General features: G+C 47.7%; 1 protein-coding gene across 1 annotated transcript in view; it reads left to right on the forward strand.

The window, feature by feature from the left end:
* mvb12bb (multivesicular body subunit 12Bb) overlaps nt 1-19,043 on the forward strand; it is a 51,640-nt gene extending 32,597 nt beyond the window's left edge. The window contains exons 8-10 of the mRNA XM_036527454.1: nt 11,277-11,332; nt 11,941-12,000; nt 18,264-19,043. Of these exons, the coding sequence (XP_036383347.1) occupies nt 11,277-11,332; nt 11,941-12,000; nt 18,264-18,350 (203 nt within the window). The 3' untranslated portion in view covers nt 18,351-19,043. The remainder of the gene's footprint in view (nt 1-11,276; nt 11,333-11,940; nt 12,001-18,263) is intronic.
* Nucleotides 19,044-19,910: the final 867 nt, after the last annotated feature.

Here is a 19,910-nt window from a genome sequence, read left to right on the forward strand (position 1 = left end):
GGTGACAGCTGGCCGGGTTTGAGCTGCTACACAACCATGTGTGCACTGTCAGGATCGGACCGGCGGCTCCTTTAGGATTGATGAATTGCCTGCTTTCTTGATTAAACCTTCCGTCACTTCCAAACAAAACAAAAAAACGCAACCCAAAAAAAAAGAAAGAAGGGAGAGGGGGGGGGATAGAGAGAGGGAGAATGTGTGAGAGAGGGGGCATGGTGGGGAAGAGGTAACGTGTATCAGAGACTTGTCATCCTCGCCCACCGCGCGTACAGATGTGGAACCCGAGCGCTTTGACATTTATTACCAGAATATTAAAAACTAATTCACATTGATTTTTCAACCTTCATGCACTTGACAGACTCAGCCTGTACGTCTGAGAGGGGCTGCTGAGTAAAAATGCCCTAAACCTTCTCCTCTCCCTCACCTGTACCTCTGATCCTGTCTCATTTCCCATAACTGTTTCCCTTCCACTGCCTCTGACGCGGCTTATTGTTATTTACTGCAAAGTGTCTCATTGAAATATTTAAAATCTGTAATGACCAATGTACCGAAAAAGAAAACATTTAACGTCTTTTATATCTGATATGCAAATCGCACACAATGTAAAATAAAACTGAGAGAATATGGGCCACCAGCTGACCTACTTTCACTGGAAAAAAAATGTCCAAAGATATCTTCAAAACAATAAATAATAAAAATAATAAAAAAAACAACAAGGTATGAATAAACCTGATTTCTTTTTTTTGCTTCATTGGTCTTCCTTTCTAATTGAAATGCAGATTTTTGTCATCAGATAAGCGCAGGTTACGCATGATTTGGGAGGGGAGGGAGCCCTTTTTTTGCCGCTGTTGTGATGGGGACGGGAGTAGAGGTGACGCTGCGCTGCGGAGACCCTGCGCTAAGCCACGACCGCGTGGCCCGTGTCACCGGACGCAGCAAATACACGCAGGCTTATGGCATATCCCATAGATTCCCCCCCTGACGTTTCCATGGCGAACGCTGAATTTTCAGGAAACCTCCCTCGTAATAAAAAAAGAAACCTGTTAAAAGTTAATGCATTAACATATCTATTGCATTAATCAAAAGAAGCCAGAGATTGCCTCTGATTTAACCTAATATGGAGCTCAATTATTTTCATATCTATTAAAAGAAGTGCAATTAACAGACAAGAGAGACAGTTCATCCTTTGAAGAGGGGAAAAAAAAGGAAGGACTCAAAATTAACTTCAGTTTGCAAAATATCACGGCAGCACGGTGACAATGATTTTTGATTTCCCGGAACTGATATTAGGATCCTTATTAAAGTGTGTGCATCTGCTTTTAATTTGCTCCAAATAATTGGAAAATGCAATGGAGCTTTCCAATTAAAGCAGTGCTTTACGCTGTTTAATAATACCCCCATAATATTATAGCTTATGAAGTGACAGGTGAGTCGGTGTATGAATAAAACATAAAGCCCCATAATAAGAGACAGGAAAACTGAGACGGTTGTTGGGGGGCTTTTAAATGCTCGATGTAATTTGCATATATTAATCTCCTCTTTTCAGCCTTATCAAGCATTCCTCGGTATTTGAAGTTAAAATAGTGATGACAGGCAAGGGTACGCTTCATTTTTTCAAGGATTTATGACTTGTGTAATTCTGGATCTGTAATAAGCCAGTATGACTGATCCTCGGAGTTCTGTGGAATTCGGTTAATTGTTCCAGATGGCGCGCACTGATTATGCAAAATTACTTTCTTTTCTCCTCTTTTTTTTTTTTTTTTCAACCTCGCCTTTTTTTTTTTTTTTTTGATTGACTAACACGGAGAAAAAAGATTATTTTTTGCGCGCCGCTTTCATTAAAGATCTCCTCGTCGGGTTTCAAACAAAACTTCCATCTTATCGTCCCTTGGTCGGCGAGAGCGGAGAAATATCTCCCAATCTGGGGCTGGGAGCCGTGCTGCCGGTGTCCGCATGTCGTCTGTGCCAGGGTGACCATATTTTACAATAACACAAGGCCTTAAGCTGAGAGATTAGAAGACACAACCTCCGGCCGGTGACACCGAACTCATCAGGCCAGTTTTACTGTCCTATTCCAATGGGGCTCCCTAGAGTGGGCCGCTGATTACAAACCCAACTACACCGGTGCTGCCCCCCCCCCCCCCCCAGAACAGGAGCCCATTAAAGCCCCCCCCCCCCCCAATTGCACCCGATTCCGCCCGGTGTCAGCTAAACTGGGCGAAATGAATCCAGTACAGATTTCTGATGACGGGGGGGAGGGCGGGGGGGAGCTCGAAGCAGATTTACAGTATTGTTTTACTTTAGAATGTGCAAGATTTAAACCTGGCAATTTCTGCGCTGTAAAAGTGTTCCAAATGCCTGAAACAGAGCCAAGGTTGTCAGGCTTGTGATGTGCCACGAAGGACTGAACACAGCCTCCCTCCTAAAACTCTCCAAAGATTTATCTCTGCGGCCAGAGAAGGTCGCGCTGCCGCTGTATCCGAATGGGAAATTCTCCGATATTAAATATCAATATAAAACACGATTATGCATTTTGCACCAAGTCTCCCCGGTTTGCCCGCTGTTTATGAGCTGTTTATTATCCGGTATTATTTTGTCTTAGAAGAGCTGTGAATTATATTTTATTCTGAAAGAACGATTCCTTTAAACTGTTATTTTTTAAAAACTGGAACAACTGTAGCGGAAATATAAATAAATTGCGTGCATGGGCTATCAGTCTGGTGTTGGTGAATAAAAATGTCCCTTTTTAGCTGCAGCTTTTGGAAGGCTTCCATATCACGGTAGCTGCTTTGAAACAAGCCGGCTGCACTCTGCTGCAGGACAGCTTAAAACACAAAAGGAGTCAAATGATTTTTCTCAAGTCATTAATTTCAAGACTTTGCACATAGCAGAGGCAGACAATGAGGCCTTTGAAGGCCTGAATATTAGACACCCCCCCCCCCCCCCCCCCCCGCAACAGTGACATCCCCATTCTGTCTAGTCTTAAAGAATAGCGCCAGCGTGCTCTCAGACAAGTTTGAATGGCACATGGCTGTACCTCTGGAAATGTGTGATTCCCCTTTGTCCTCCCTCGATAGTCTTCCCCAAAATAAAACCGGTTCTCCATTATCCTCGTGGCCCAGACAGCGTTCGCTCGATAAATTGCTCCCCACATCAGGCACATGTACTGTACAGCAGGGTTTGTTATCGCACATCTAATTAGGACTTGATAAAAATATTTCCAGAAATCCAGTCATTAAATATAGTTTAAGGAGATTTATGGTCAAATATCCCTTAAAGATCTTTTAATGGGTCTGTTCACTTGTTAAGTTTGTTATTAATGAGCCCCTAATACATAGTGCGATTTAAAAGCACCATGAAGCAGTGTGAAATGAAGTCGTTTTGTGGAAGGGCATCTGGGCCCCCCGAGAGTGGTGCAGCTCAATCAGGACTCCGCCATGTGCCTGTACCGCCGGACGGTGCGGCGCGCCACGCCCCCCATGTTAAACCGCAGCGCCCCTCCGAGAGAAACGGGTCAGACTTTACCCTTTACATTTAAATTTACACTTAGTCATTTGGCAGACACTCTTATCCAGAGCAAATTGCAAAAGTGCCTTCAGTAGGGTTGCACATATGCTGAAACATTAGTTCCATCCTTGGAATGCAGTGGCATTGTGGGATTAAGTGCTGTCAAAGGACATACAACCTTTACTGTTACCATACCCTGACCTCCCATGATGCTTTGAGGGAGATGGTATCAGTGGGAATGTCACCCAATCAGCCAGGGCGTTCCTGCATTGGTGGATCATGAGTTTTGCTCCCCTCTGCGTGTAATATTTGGACAGAGGCCCTCTTGAGGGGTGGACACCGGTTTTCCTAAATGACCCCCCCCCCCCCCCCAAAGGGTGGCAGTGCAGGAGCTGAGCCTTTTTCAGGTGTAAGAGTGTCTGACTGCCATGGTAACAGTCCAAGGAATGTGCCGGTCCAAGTTGTTAATTGGGTATGCACCGTAATTAAGGCCTTGTGGCTCCGCACGCTCAGACACACACACACACACACACACACACACACACACACACACACACGCACGCAAAAACAGCCAGAGCCGTGGCAGGAGCGGCGCATCTGAACCCGCCTTAACGAACTAATAAGCGGCGGCGGTGTCACCGGGAGAGTAATGGTGCGCTGATTAGCATAATTAATGACAAATGGCGGCGCGGCATTGGCGGCCGGGCTTAAGGGGGATGATGAATGGGCGCAAGGCCGGGCGAGCGGCTGCCAGAGGAGGGCCTCTCTGGCTGTCATCCCTCCTGCCTCAGCCCTGGCACGGCCCATTATTCACCACGTGAGGTGCCACTTCGCATTCGCCCGCCGCCGTGAGCACGGAGGACTCAATAACGCCCGCCGTCGCCGCCAGAGTCCACAGGGTGGCCAGGCGGGGACAGCCGCAGAGGGTGGGGTTGGGGGGGGGGGGAGTGGGGCGGGGCACCAGACGATCACCCCCAGTGCCTCTGCACCCCTTCATTGCCCCCCAACCCCCCCACCCGCTGTCCCTTTATAAGGCAGGTTGGTAGCCGGTCTGTGCGTCTCTTGTACTGTTCTTGAGTGGGGTTTCTCATTGTATTTGCGGGTTGGAGTTAGTTTTTTTTTTTCTTTCTCACGTCATTACGGGTTAGCGTGCCCCCAGAACCGCTAATTAAGAGGGGATTTGTGTAATTGTGCCTTCTGCCGCGTCCCATCCGGCACCTGCGATTTCCTGTCAGTCCTCTGCCAGCCTCCGCGCGTCCGGAGAGGGCTACCCTATTTATACAGCGCCAGCCGCAGCTGGGCCGCAAACGGCGGAGAACAGCAGCCCCCGGCAGGCCCGGCTCTCCTGCCCCGCGGTGTACGAACAGCTCAATCCCTCTCTGATTACGCCTTTGGTTCGGTTAGTGTCACTGCAACGGAGTCCAGCTCCGTCATGGTTTGCATGGACTGCAGTGTTAATTCACCCTTCTCTCCTCAGTTCAGCAGGCAGGTTTGGGTTTCAGTGCTGAGGTTCCACAGTGCCTGGGGATTCGGGAGGGGGGGCATGTGGGATGAAGAGGAAAAGTTTTGGGCAGAGGGCACATGTGGGGTGAACTGGCAGCGCTGGGGCACTACAGCACGAACAGGCCAAGTCGGGTCTCGCAGCTCAGAGCCCCTGTGTTTGCGGTATCACTCCCATTTGGTGGACCATCCTACCGTAAGCGCTACTCTCCATCCCACTTTCTGCAAGATGGATCGACTGCGTCTCAGCTGGGACCCCTTCCTGCCTCCCCACCCCACGCCAGATTTCAAGGCTCTGCCTGTCACACAGATGGAAAAACACCTCTTCCTCACTCACTAAATATTCCTCCTTTCCCTCTGTCTCTCTCTCTCTCCCTCTCTCCCCTTCTCTCTCTCCTTCTCACTTTCTCTCTCTCCTCTTCTCTCCCTCTCTCTCACTCCCTCTCTCTACCCCCTCTCTCTCCCTCTCTCTCTCTCTCTCTCTCTCTCTCTCTCTCTCTCTCTCTCTGTCTCTCTCTCTCTCCCTCTCTCTCTCTCCCCCCCCTCTCTCTGTTAAGCAGCTCTCCACCGCGGCCCCTCAGCAGCAGGCTGGGATGTTGCCGGAATCTTCCGGCGCTGGTAATTTACACTGGGCACCATGGAGGCAGGTCCCCACGCTGTCCCACCCGTTAGGAGGCATTTCCTTCCCCTGGCCTGTCCCGCGCCCAGCCACAAGCGTCTTTTTAAATGGATCATAATTACTGCACTTTGAAACGTGATGCCCTGTATGCCGTCTCCGGACTTATTTATGTGTATTTTTAAATTTCACTTTGAATTGAGATATGATTCCAAGCGTCCATTAAGTGACTAATAACTTTTTATTGATAAGATGGTATGGTCAGGCCAAGATTAACATGCTTGTTTGCAGTTGCAGAAAAAAAAAACCTGACAGCGTAAAACAAAGGCAGTACTTCCAGTAGCAGCCATAAATCCTGGCTGGATCGCAGCTCCCATTTTTATGCAGAGAAGGACATGATGTCGATACAATTGATCCGTTCAGACATTATCTTTTCTTCTTTGGTTATCTTTTTCATTAAATTGGTGAAAGAAACCCTTTGATTTCTCTCTCCTTTTTTTACAGCAAATTTAAACATATTAAGATGATCCCCCCACCCTCCCAGCCACGGTTCTCCGTCGGATAGTTTTTTTGGGGGGAGGGGTTAGAAAGGGAAAAAAAAATTAAAGAAAAAGAATGGAATCCGCAGAGCAGCAGCCATTAAAATAATCTGAAAATAGCAACTCGCCATCATCTGTTCTCATAGCTCGGGTCAGGAGCTCTGACACCTCCAAAATTCCTGCTGTCAGAGCAGGGGGCCATTTTTATTCTCTCTCATTAGGCGATTTGACTAATGACTGGCTGAGGCTGCACAGTTACTGAGGGACCCCGCGCCTCGCCCCCCCCCCCCCTCCCCCCGGCAGCCTGCGCTCGTTGCCTGTGTTGGATGGCACAGATGGCAAGCCCGGGCGACAAAATAAACTCCAATATGTCTGGGAGAGGCTGTCAGTGCCGGGCGCTATTTTTCATGTCAGAGCGGGAGTAGAGGGGTTGTGAGTGGGCGAGGGAGAGGAGCCGTTTCTGCAGCTCCGTCTGCGGCTCAGGCAGGGGGAGGAAGCCTTTCATTAGCGGCCCAGAATCCACCCGCACCCCTGTCCCTCACCACTGAGCCCGGCACCCACTCAACCCAGCCGAATTATTCATTACTGGGTTTATTATTTTATTTTATTTTTTATTTAATTTTTTTTTTAGCACTACACTCTCACACGGTGCAGGCTCAGTCAGCCATGGTCATGTTAAAGAGAGGATGGGGTTTTGACTTGGGGGGGGGGGGGGCATGAGCATTGGGTGTGAGGTTCTGAAATGTATATTTGGGGGGTATTGGGGGGGGGGGGGGTGGAAGTATTTTGGGCAGAGGGGTGAGGGTTCAGAAAGTTCCTGGTGCATGAGTGGAAGAAGGGTACTGATAATGCTAATTACGTTTTTCCTCACAGCCCATGGTTCAAGAGGGGGATTTAGGCCTGGCTTTGTACTGCCTTAATTTGACTCTGGCTCCCCCTTCCCACCTCAAACTGCCAAACAGCCAAAAAGGCGAGTGGTAGTCATGTGACATTTCAATGTGCCGTTACTCTTGCATGCACCTGCTTAACCTGATTCTTTATTACCTGCAGACAAACATGCGGATCTCAGCCTGAAAGTAGGGTGTTATTGCCTATGTGAATCCAGTTTGGTGGGCCTTGTTACACCTATTCTCTGTTTGGTCTCATTAGCAGGGAAAGTGGAATTTGTGGATTTTTTTTCTTCTTTTTTTTCTGTGGATTTGTGGCATTTTGAAGCATGTTCTTTGTCCAGTCTCAGAGTGTGTGCGTGTGTGTGTGCGCGTGCGTGTGCGTGTGCGTGGGTGTGCGTGTGCGCGGGTGTGCGTGTGCGCGTGCGCGTGTGTGTGTGTGTGTGTGCGCGTGTGCGCGTGCGTGCGCGTGCGCGCGTGTGTGTGTGTGCGTGTGCGTGTGCGCGTGCGCGTGCGGTGTGTGTGTGTGTGTGTGTGTGTGTGTGTGTGCGTGTGTGTGTTAGCGTGAGGGAGTGCGCGTGCGGTGTGTGTGTGTGTGTGTGTGTGCGTGTGCGTGTGCGCGTGCGTGTGCGCGTGCGGTGTGCGTGCGCGTGCGGTGTGCGTGCGCGTGCGGTGTGTGTGTGCGTGTGTGTGCGTGTGTGTGTGTGCGTGTGCGTGTGCGCGCACGGTGTGTGTGTGTGCGCGCGCGGTGTGTGTGCGCGCGCGGTGTGTGTGTGTGTGTGTGTGTGTGTGTGTGTGTGTGTGTGTGCGCGTGTGCGCGCGCGGTGTGTGTGTGTGTGCGTGTGTGTGTGTGCGTGTGTGTGTGTGCGTGTGTGTGTGCGCGCGCGGTGTGTGTGTGTGTGTGTGTGTGTGTGTGTGTGTGTGTGTGTGTGTGTGTGTGTGTGTGTGTGTGTGTGTTAGCGTGAGGGAGTAGTGCGGTGCAGCGTATGAGCTGGCCCTTCCATTCGTCTGCACCCAGGGGCTGAGGATGACAATGCCTGCATTTTTCATCCCACCTGACGTCGCCATTAATAAGCCCATGATCCACACGGGCTCTGCTGACTCCTGCTTTACTCCACCGTCACTCACAACCGTGTCCCAGCGTCACGGCAATGCCCGCTAACGCTGCACTTATGGCCGTCGTCATCGCCCTCATCCATCATCATCATCGCCATCACCACCATCGCCCTCACCATCATCATCATCATCATCGCCATCATCATCATCATCACCCTCACCATCACCATCATCATCACCACCCTCACCATCACCATCGCCCTCACCATCATCATCACCATCACCATCGCCCTCACCATCATCATCATCATCATCATCGCCCTCACCATCACCATTATCATCATCATCATCACCCTCACAATCACCATCATCATCACCACCTTCACCATCCTCACCATCATCATCACCCTCACCATCATCATCATCACCCTCAGCCTCACCATCACCATCATCATCAGCACCGGCACCATCACCATCACCATCACCATCACTATGGTCACCCGAGCATTTACCCGCACCCTGACCATCATCTGCCAGAGACGGAAGGCCCAGCTCCTCATAGTGCAGCTTGGCTCCCCTACCCTGCTCTTACAGCTCAGACAATGTAGCCCGCAGTGCTATAGGGTATTCCTGTGGCCTTAGCATTGTGGTGCATTGATACCTGCTCGTGTGAGGGCTGGTGTTTCCTGTATGCTCCCTGTAGGTTCATTGAGCCTTGCAGTGTGCACTTGCTTTGTCAGTAGCTCTGGGCTAGTGCCTCTGCTGGATGAGTGAATGTGTATGTTGCAGTTAGTTGACCATAAATCTGTTGGCTTGTTACAGCCGGATGCAATGCGTTTAGTTGCGTGACTTGTGGTGGTGGTGGAGGGCTAGGTTCAGTGTAGAAGATGGAGATTAGCCAAACGCTATTCTACCACACGTACTGTTCGATGGTGTGACCCCGATATGACACCCGTCTCTCCATCTCTATCCAAGCGGTTCTTCCACATGCGCGTCTAGGAAGACGCTCCGCTATGAAGACCGAGAGAGATCTTATTTAAACCGTAATCCTTGAACAATGCAGGAATGGTCTAGCCTTCAACCGTGGGTGCACCTGCCTGTCACTGACAGATCTGTCAAAGCCGCGGCGGATCCTTCCGTTAGGGCGTATTGATTCAGATGCATCCTCCTCCCGCCTCCGAGCCTCGTCGTGTTCCCCGTGACATCCTAACACATGTTTATTCACATGTTTTATGGGCCTAAACAAGCCGTCACGGCCACCCAATCACGGAACCCCGCTGTTTTAGACGGCGCTCCGGTCCGCGGTGCCGCTAAATGCCCGCTCTTCGAAGGGGTGATGCATGGACTCGGGGGGGCCGCAGTCTCCACGATGGCTTTTAAATGGTGAGAGAGAGGGGGGGATTTTCAGGAAGGGGAGAGACGGATGGGGTCGCGCGCTAATTTCGCGGGATCTCCGAAGCCCTTTAAGTGGTTCCTGCTTTGCCGTGAGGTTGATTGCTCTTGTTGTTTCAGTTCATCTGTCTCCTTTGTGCTCTGCCGGTGGAGACCCATTTCTCAGGGCGGGGATTGAAGTGAGAGGAGAGAGGAGCAGCATCAGCATCAGCATCTCTCTTTTTCCCTCTCCGTCTCCCTTTCCTTCTTTCTCTCTCTCTCTCTCTCTTTTTTTCTGTATCCTACTCTCTTTCTTTCTCTCCCTCTTTCTCTCTCTTTCTCTCCCTCTTTCTCTCTTTCTCTCTCCCTCTCTCCCTCCCCCTCCTTCTTCTTCTCTCGGTCTTTCTCTCTCTCCATTTATCTCCTTCTCTCTCTCTCTCTCTCTCTCTCTCTCTCTCTCTCTCTCTTTCTCTCTCTCTCTCTCCCTCTCCCTCTCTCTCTGTCTCCAGGCTTTGCGGTAATTCCACCCAGGGATGAGGGGAGGGTAAACCAGAAGCTCATTTATAAGAGACTTATCACATTGTATTATGCAGACAGGCACACTTATTATTGTGTAACAGTCCTGCCTGCTCCCAGTGGCTCCCCTGACGGAGCGAGACGAAGTGCAGCTCAGGTTTGACCCAAACCCGGCGAGGGGAGAGAAAACGAGGTCCTTTCAGAGCATTTCCACAACATTACACGCTCCCAGGGCAACGTTTAGCGGCCCGATCCGAGCCTTCGACTGGCGGGAGTCCCTCGTGTTGTGTTTATGACTTCCTGTTCCTGTGCCAGCCGCCTGATGGATTGTGGGTAAAACGACACCGGTGCGAGGCAGAATTCTTGACATTTGTGGCCCTGCTGAGAGGGGGGCAGTGCGGGGGTTAACCCCGGGTCTCAGGGACACAGCCACCAGCGGCCCCCGGGGCCCCCGGCCCCTGTAAAAAAGGGGCTCTTTGTGCTCCCTATCACCCTCGGTTAATTTAGTTTTTAATGTATTTTATAAACAAAGGGCTGCTCTCTCGCCTGACAGGCCCGGCTCTCCCCGTTCCCGGCGTAGGCCTTGTTCGGTTTGGGGTTACACCATTAATAACCCACCAGCGCCCATCACACCATTTTTAACCATGATCATTATGATAGAGGGCATATACTTAATTACAGGCCTGCTTAATTATAGCTCTGTTGAAGCTCGTTTGTTTGGGAGAATGCTAATTATACCACCCTGCTCCTGGCAAGGCCTCATTTCAATCCACTTTTTTCGCCCGCCGAACAGAGCGGCTTATTTTCATGCAAATTGATATCCGGTGAATGTTTTGTCTCCTGTTCTCTCCCTCTTTCAGCGCGTGTGTAAGTGTGTCTTTGTTTTCGGAGTCGAACGCCTTACTGACAAGATGGAATCTGGAATAATCAAGAGTAATTAACATGGAAAAGAGTAGGAAGGGAAGGGGGGGTGGGGGTGGGGGGTCGTAACAGCACTCAGATACAGTTTAGAGAAAAAAAGAGGCTTTCATTGGGTTTTTTTGTGTGTGTGTGGTGGTGAAGGGGGGTCTGAATTTGGCTGTTCTGCTGTTTGACACTGTTATTTTCAGCGATATTAAAAGGGGGCTCGTCAGATTCTGATTGCCTGATATGAAGCCATTGGCACTATGACAGGTGTGCTTGTGGGTGAAAATAATAAACAATATTTTACTCCCGAGCACATACACATAATTGCATGACCTCTAATTCCAAGCTTCATATTTTCTCTTTTTTCTTGCTCTCTTTCAGCAATGGATGGAGTGCCTTTCACGATCTCAGAGAAATTTGCCTGCGTGTCAAGCCACGTGAGTGTTTCTGTGAATGAATATGACAAATGTTTCCTGTGTGTGAATCCTCAGCGATGGCCAGCTAAGGCTCACTCTCCTTGTAACCCTAACCCTTGGCCTTCCTTTCACGTCTTTGCAAGTCAAGAAGTCAGGACTAAGTCTTCCCCCACTGTAATATTTTTCAGTATCCAGGCACATCTGTAGAGGACTGTTTGAGCTTGATGGAGGAATAAAGCACAAATTGAAGAGGGTTGTATGTACAGTTCAGGTGTAGTTAGTGTAGCCCTATTTGGGAATGTGGAGAGACATTTTACGGGCTCTTCGTGTCAGTCTGTATATATTAATTGGGGTGTGTTGTGGACACTGGCCGGGGGTTTGTGCTGCTGTGCTGGGTGTCTGCCCTGCCTGACTCTGTCTGTGCAGACCCCCCAGTACAGACCCCCCTCCCCCCCCCCCCCCAGCACACACAGTGTGATTACTGCAGGCAGGTAAGCAGACCACTTTGGGCCAGTGAATGTCCCATTGCTGCAGCCCCATTGGTATCAAAACACAGATAGAGCTCTCCTGTGTCTTCACTTAACTATCCCTCTAACAACCCCCTCCATCCCCTTCTTTTTGAATTTCAGATTCAGCAAGTGGATTTAATGGGCATTATGATCAAATCGCTGGCAGACATTGAGAAGGAGGTGAGTACAGGCGGCTGTACCATCAGCACTCAATGCAAAGCAAAGGCTGTTTTTTTTTTTTTAGGGGGGGGGGGGGGTGTAATTAAGTGCCGAGTTTGTGGGAAGGCCTCCTCGGCTCTGCTAAACCCAGATTGAATTAAGCCGGGGCCCCGACAGGAAAGCCACTGTCTCTGTGAGAGTGATTTTTCCCCTCCGTGCCCCACAAAGGGCTCTTGTTTGGTTTCCAAACGGGACGAGTTGATTTTCTCTCCTTTGACAGTGGCATCGCACTGGGGTCTAAACCTCTCCCCAGAAACATCTCAGCGCAGGGCCCTGGCTAATCCACCCAATCAGAGCGCTCTGAATGAACCCAGGCACACAGCTGAGGGGGGCTGGGGGGGAGAGAGAGATTACATGTATCTTTTGTGCAGGGAAATGAAAGTCATATTTATGAATAAGGTTTTAATCGGGAGCGTGGCTGAGAAGTGCTATTTTCAGGAATTCTGATTCGCAGCAGCGTGACATTTTAATTTTATTTATTTGTTCATTTGTGAAGGAATTCCAGTGCTCCTCACCCTTATAGTTTTAATCTCAGTTTTTTTTTCTTCTTTCTTTCCTCAAAGCCCTTAAATCTAAAGAAGCGAAATGCTTGTCTGACGCAGTGAGGCAGGAGCTGTCCTTAAAAAGCACAGGGTACGCAGTATGCGTTAGCCGCTGCTGAGGACAGCGCTGCGCTCGCTCTCTCTCCCGCAGTACGGTCCCGACGCACTGAGAGACTCTGAATCTGTGTTATCGCTGCCTCTCTGCAGCCCGGGGACCCTCTGCGGGAGCAGGCTGAGAACGATCCTCGCGGAGAACCCATTCAGAATGAACGAATCTGTGTGCAATGTTACTTACAGTCCGCAGATGAGCGGTTGGTTCTGGTTGGGTGAGGCGGTCCTGAGCCCTTTTTTTTATTATTATTTAACCCTGACAGCTTTCACTTCACCCATACCGGCACCCCTCTGTACCCTGTCCTTCTGAGGGGCAGGGGGCAGGTGGCAGTGTCAGATTCAAATTTGGGTACCCCATAGCACAGTGCCTACAGCACACACAACATCATTATCTGTGATTCGAAACCGAGGTCCCACTGAGGCAAAAAGCACCCCTAATCAGCGACAGCCATCCTCTCCTTCCAATGTGCACTGTGACTTTGAATACAGTCCTTACAAGACAAAAGCATGCGTACTTTCTGTTCTAAACTTCGGCTTATAATACTTACCTATGTTACCAGTTCCACTGCTACCATCAGTGCTACCAATAATAATACCAAGGTAATACTGCTTTCACTCATACTAATAATAAATCTGATGTATGTAGCACCCTGCAAAAGCACAAAATGGTCGTAAAAATTAAGATGAAAATGAGCCACAATACAAAAGACTAAGAGCCGGACAAATGAAGAGAGCACAGTGGGTCAGAGAAAAAAGCAAGAATAAAAGCAAGTGCCTAAGGAGACCAACAAAAGAACAATTAATAGATAACAGTCAGGACAGCGAACAAAACAAAAGATGAAAATACATAAGACCAGGAGGGGGTCAGTATTGAACTGGATAAAAGCCAAGCAAACGGAAGTAAGGAGTCTATTTTTAAAAACTCCAGGAGACCGATCCGGCCGTACGGATGGCACTGCTGAAGGCTCCATCCCCAAAGCTCTGTAACCTGGAAACAATGTCTCCCCGACAACAGCAGTGAAATTACTAAAACTAACTGCATGAGACACCTAGCTGAACAAATCCCTCACAAGCCAGCTTGATGACAGAGAGGGATTTATGATGCCAGTAGTGTAGTGAATCGCATAAGGCTCTCGGACATTATAAAACGGCGCAGACTCAATATCCCAGACACGGTCTGGTATTTAAAAACAAGGGTGCTTTATAAGGGCTTTTTACTGTTCCTGCAAAAGAGCCTCTTTCCGTGCATGGAAACGCCGGTATTACGACGTTGGGCTGAGGTCCAGAGTTCTGGTGTCTGAAAACTGTTTGTGTGCGTGTGTGTGTATGTGTGTGTGTGTGTGTGTGTGTTATGAAGTGTAAGTAATCTACTCCTGCAGGCGTTCACAGGATGAGTTCCTTCGGGGTGCACGGTACAGTACACATCAGGTGAAAGAGGTCACTGTGCTTTGTGTGAAATGGAGAAAGCAGCGCTTGCAGCCAGACTTTAAGCCTCTCCACAGCTGTTTCTGCCTGAGAACACTGTAGCGAATGTCGTGCCCGTCCTGTGGTTTAAACAATTCCTGCGCTACTCCCTTTTCTTTAGTGGTAAAATTTGAATTTAAAAAAATATAGTTTTTAGATGTAATTCTTTCTCATGTTCTTTCATATTTTCTCATTTTTTCCTTTTCCCCGCTCCCGTTTTTATAAGGATTGGAGTGTCGTCGAGACATTTATACTACTCCTATTTCAGAGGTCACTCAGGGCCGTTATTGGGCATTTTATTGTTCTGAAATTCCCTCTGAAGGCAACACTAATTTCGATGCTGTTCGCTTCTGCCTCTTGGCGTAATTGAATTCTATTTCACATCGGAAATGTAGGACAGAAATGGGTATTTAAACACGGAATATTTGCATGCGTAATTCGCATTTGCCTGCGTCGACGCTGGTATGTCGGGAGAATTTACACTGGGTTCTCTTTTTTTATCGTAAATTGTGGTTGTATGTCTCTGACTAAGAAGGGAACATGCAGATTAATGGAAGACGGCGTGTGTAAGACCCCTGTCTCATTAGCGTTGTAGCTTTGCATCAGAACTGTCACGTGTGACAGGACATTGGAAGTGAACAGGTGCGGCTGACTTTCGCATCCTCTGCGCAACAGAGGCTCCTGCGTCAGTGTCTACCTGCCGCCGCGGCTGACGCCGCTGTCACTGCGCATATAAAGACGCCGGTAGCTTTTTTATATGACTTGAATTGTCTTGTGAATTTGAATGTAATGCGTTATTGCATTAATTTTGGCCAGAGGATGAAGGCAGCATAGCCGCACGTTTTTTTTGCGTGAGATCGTGATTAGCAGCAGGACGCGGCGCGGGCCACGCAGGGGCGCGGGAAATCATTCATTACCGCTCTGCCGTAAATGATGAAGTAACCGCGAGATACAGTAATGCGCGGGATTTAGATTAATGCAGCGGCCTCGCGGACGGGCGTCACGTCACAGCGCCGTCTGATAATTAGTTTGCCTGCGCAAAAATGCAAAACTATTGTTATCTTTCCACATATCTCTCTTCCCGTTATGTACCTTTTCTGTATTATTATTATTATTATTATTATTATTATCATTATTATTTTACCAAAACATATCGTAGCTTCTGAAAAGTACTTGATGATGTTTGTAATTTTTCCATTTATATTTTAGCAATGAAGACAAAACCCCTTTGGAAGAATCGAGGCAGTTTGGCCTTAATTTAATTCAGCCAGTCAGAATAAACTCAACAGGCAGCCGGTTAATAAGGAACCTTCACTATGTTTTGGTGTAACATAAAAGGACAAATTAGGATGTTGGGTGTCCTTAAGAACATTCTTTTTGGACAATTGTGCTGTGACTGCAATAAAAAATATAGATTTGCAAAGTTCACTAATTTAGTGTTTGCCTTTCTCCCAGACACACGCCACTGTGGCAATGTATGTGCAGTGATGTATTGCCCATCTACACTTTTTCTGTGGGTGTGTTATGCTGCAGCAAAGGTTTTGACTGCAGCAAAGATGCTAGATTCTTAGAGCATGTACAGGTACTTTCCTCAGTAATCATAGAAACTGGGCTCAGTAACGCCTATACACCATCCCTTCAACTTTAGCCAACTATAACACCTATCAATATCTTATTCTCGGTTCAGGTCCTTCATGGTTTGCTAAGGTGTTTCCAAAGGTCAGAGAGGTCTTTGTCTCCTCTGAGTGGGAGGTATCTGTTGTCCAGCAGAGGTCAGTGTTAAACTGCAGAAATTTTCTCTCTTTGGGAGAAAGAGGGAGTCAAGGCACACAGTAATTGACAGATTTCTAATTCTATTAAAAACACATTCATTAAAGCAACGCACTTTGTGGCATTAAACATATGCATCTGTAATTGAGGAAAAGTGTGCTGTAATCACATACAGTGTTGTAGATAAGAGCATTTCCTAACAGCCATCACTTAAGCTTTTTTTCTTAGAAGATGTTGGTTCCAGCAATTAGGCATTCTTTTCATTTCCCAAATGACTCGAGAAACTTGTGGAGATTATAATTGCTTTTAGCCACGCATATCTAATTTGTGTCTTTTTAAGTGTTAATTAGTAAGCGATTTGAGCTGACGTCTTTATGTAGTTCGCACTGCTGAAAAATGTTGTTGTTGGCGGCTGGCTAATGGTTTTTTGTGTGTGTGCGCGCGCGCGCGTGTGTGTCTGTGCGCGTACGTGCATGAGTGTGTGTTTGTGCACATGTGCTTGAGAGAGTGGGGTGTGTGTGGTGTGTGTTACAGGGAGAGATTCAAATAGAGGTGGAATTAATGAAGACAACATGTCACATATATATATTTTTTTTGCCGCCGAGCGGAGACAGGAAATGAAGGCCTGCTCATCTGGGCGGCAGACACTCGCACTCTCAGGTGTCGCTGGCCTGTCAGCTGGCGTGTAAAAGTGGCAGACAGTGATACATGCTCTGCCTGATAACACCCCAATCCCCCCAATCCATCATTCCCCCACACTTACTCCTTTATTTATTTCTCCATCTTTTTTTTTTTTTTTTTTTTTTTTTTTTTTAGCCGGTCGCTGAGGCTGACTTTTATTATAACTAACCGGCTGGTGGCATGTGACACGTTTGTATAACTTGCTGTTCCCTTCAGGTGGATGAGAAAAGGTGTGTGTGCACGTCGGCGGGAGGGAGAGAGTTTCCTCTACAGAGCCTCGTCCGCTGCTGAGGACTGTGGTGCTGAGCCGATTCGGGATATTTTGTGATCTTGCAGCATCACCTAGTGGCTGGCTTATGTATTGCAGCTTTAGGCAGTTTTTAGGCGTCGACACAAGCGCTCTGAGGAGGGCTCTGCTTTGAGCGATTATGTAGTAGTTCAAGAGAAACTCACTTCTGCGATTGGATCTGTGGTTTGTTTTCACTTACAATTTTCCAGCAGGGCTGGAATCCGATATTTACACCCAGGCAAACGTGAGACCACTAGCAGTTTACGTGTTTATTTTCCCAATAATAGTGCTTGTTTTTCTCAATACTGGGGATGAGTGCTTTGGCAACAAGTATTTGTGCACATTTTTGTAATAGATGTAGCACTATTTTAGTTGACTTTTTAAAACTTTTTTTTACTCTCTCACTGATTTTTAAAGGTAATGAGTTTAATTGAATCCACTTCTTTTCCTTGCTCAGTGAAATGACTTCATTTCAGTGCTATAGCTGAAATTATTTGTACATCGAAACCAATTACATATAAATGAAACGTTCTGCCACAGTGGGGAAAAAGCAAAACATTTAAATTTATTGCAGGCCCTTCTCTTGCAGAGAGGGCCAAGGGAAGGCTTGTTTTGTTTGTTTATGAAATAGTTGGCACGTTTTCAGAAAGATGCATGACCCGCAGTCTGTACTTTGTTTGCTTTTTTGTTGGTTGGTGAGAAAGACGTTCAAATCCAGATCCCAGAAATGCTTCCTGGAAGTTCTTGCTGTTTTAATGGAAACAGTTTGTGCCCCATCGCATGTCTGGAGACACTATCGAGTACTCGGTGTTCACATGTGCTTTTCTTTTAAAACACTGTCCGGTGTGTCCACAAGGGGGCAGCATTGGCTTATATTTTCTCCCATGGGAGTAACCTCACCTCTCACCTCCATGGGCGCAGTATATTTCAGCAGAAAATGGCATTGGGTGTGTATTCTCGAGACTGTGCCCATGTATGAGAAATACCGTACAATCATTCTCCAAACGAAGCTTCAGGGATGTCAGGCCGTGGGATGTCAGGCCGTGGTTTTGTGTGTGCTGCACTCCGCGGTGTGTCTCAGCGACACACTGGGGCGGCAGTGTAGCATAGCGGTTAAGGAGCAGGGCTCATAACCTAAAGGTTGCCGGTTCGATTCCTGACAGGGGCACTGCTGCCGTACCCTTGGGCAAAGTACTTAACCCACAGTTGCCTCAGTAAAAAATTCAGCTGTATAAATGGATAACACTGTAAAGACCTGTAGTTGATGTAAGTCGCTCTGGATAAGAGCATCTGCTAAATGCCAATAATGCAATGTAATGTATTGTAATGTAACAGCCTGCATTGTCTCTCCCCTTTTCTCCCTGCAGTACGAGTACAGCTTCCACACAGAGCAGAGCGCGGTCACATGCCTGCCCCCCAGCCCCACCCTCCTCCAGCCGAGCTCTGACTGCTGAGGGTCCCGGAGGGCGAGGAGAGCAGGGGGACTGGCCGGCCGGCCGTCCCAAACCACTATCCATCACTCCAGCATCACACCTGTGTACTTAAACTTCATCCTCTTACTGTAGAAACTAAGAACACTTTCAAGAGTAAGGAACTACCTGCCTGTTTGTGCTAGGATTTGTATTTTGTTTTTTATCTCATTCAAAAAAAAAGAAGCCAAGTGACTGGCATAAAACTGGGATTCAGTGTTGGAGAACCTTGTCCTGAAAGAGTATAAGGAGCGACAGAGAGAGACACAGGGGCAGAGAGTAGGAGACGGAAGGAGAGAAACAGCGTGTTCATCCTCAGGAAAAACTCGGGCACTGCAGTCACAAACAGTCCCAGGACAAGCCTGGTTTACTCTTGGGCTCTTCGGAGTAAATCACCCTAGTGATTTTTTACTACAACTATTTCCTAGTTCTCAGACACTCTGCCCCTCCCTGGCTCACTCTACCTGTTCTCGGCTCTCTGTGGTTGTTCAGACTGGCCTAGCTCCTGTGAAAGCAGAACCGCCTGCCTGTGGTAACGGCGAGACCGGGCGTGCTGGTGCCAAACACGGAGCTGCCGTTTAATGCCAGCACCGAATTGCCTCCCTACCTGCGGCAGGTGTTACAGGGGTGTTCTCAACCTCCTTCGTCTGATTTAAAAACCCCCAATCCCACCCCACCCCCCACCCCCCCAGGGTGGGCTTCTTGAAGAAGTTGTTTCCTTCCGCCCTCTGGACTGAATTCGATGCTAATGTGCTGATGTAGTGTAAAGTGGGAGAGGTGCTGAAGAATTGCTCTGTGTAGCATTGCAAAGTCCACAGGGCAAATACTCTCACAGCTCACATAACAGTCTCAGTTTACAGCAAACCAGCACCACAATCGGCACTGTTTTAGATCCTCCTTTTTTTATAGTAATTTTAAAATTTAATCTCCCCACAGAAATACAACGGTGCTGAATTAATTGTTCATCATGTCAGGTGTTTCTAGTGTGCTGGAAAGTTATGTTTTTTTGTTTTTTTTTTTTGTCGTCAGTACATATTGGAAACCCAGCTTCCCTGTCTGCTGCTGTTCTGAGACGAAAGCCACTGGGAGAAACTCTAGGGATAACTTTCTAACACTGTTTAAAATAAGTCATAGGACTGAAGTGTGGCTTAGATGTCTGCTCACACAAACATTAATGGCTGCTCATTGGATGATTAAGATTATATAATCCACAACATAAGTTTTCTGTAAGTTTTCTGGAAAAACATTTATTCATTTTAAGATTTAAATGTTACCGCAATAGCTGTTATTGTTATACCTGCCACATATATTGGGTATTGTAACTTGTAACTATGTAGGTCCTCATTAACTTATTTTTTAATTCTGCATTAATGTAGCATGTGTTTTAACTAGTTCTCTGAAAAGTTTTTTTTCCACCCTCAGGTTTTTACAAATAGCTAAAGTATGTCTCACATAAGGAGATTTGCATGTGGATATACGTTTGTCTTGCATGAAATGAAAATGTCTTTTCATGTGCATTTTTTTATATAGATTTCTCCCTCCACA

The sequence above is a fragment of the Megalops cyprinoides genome, chromosome 4, assembly GCF_013368585.1.
Source record: "Megalops cyprinoides isolate fMegCyp1 chromosome 4, fMegCyp1.pri, whole genome shotgun sequence".
NCBI classification, from domain to species: domain Eukaryota; kingdom Metazoa; phylum Chordata; class Actinopteri; order Elopiformes; family Megalopidae; genus Megalops; species Megalops cyprinoides.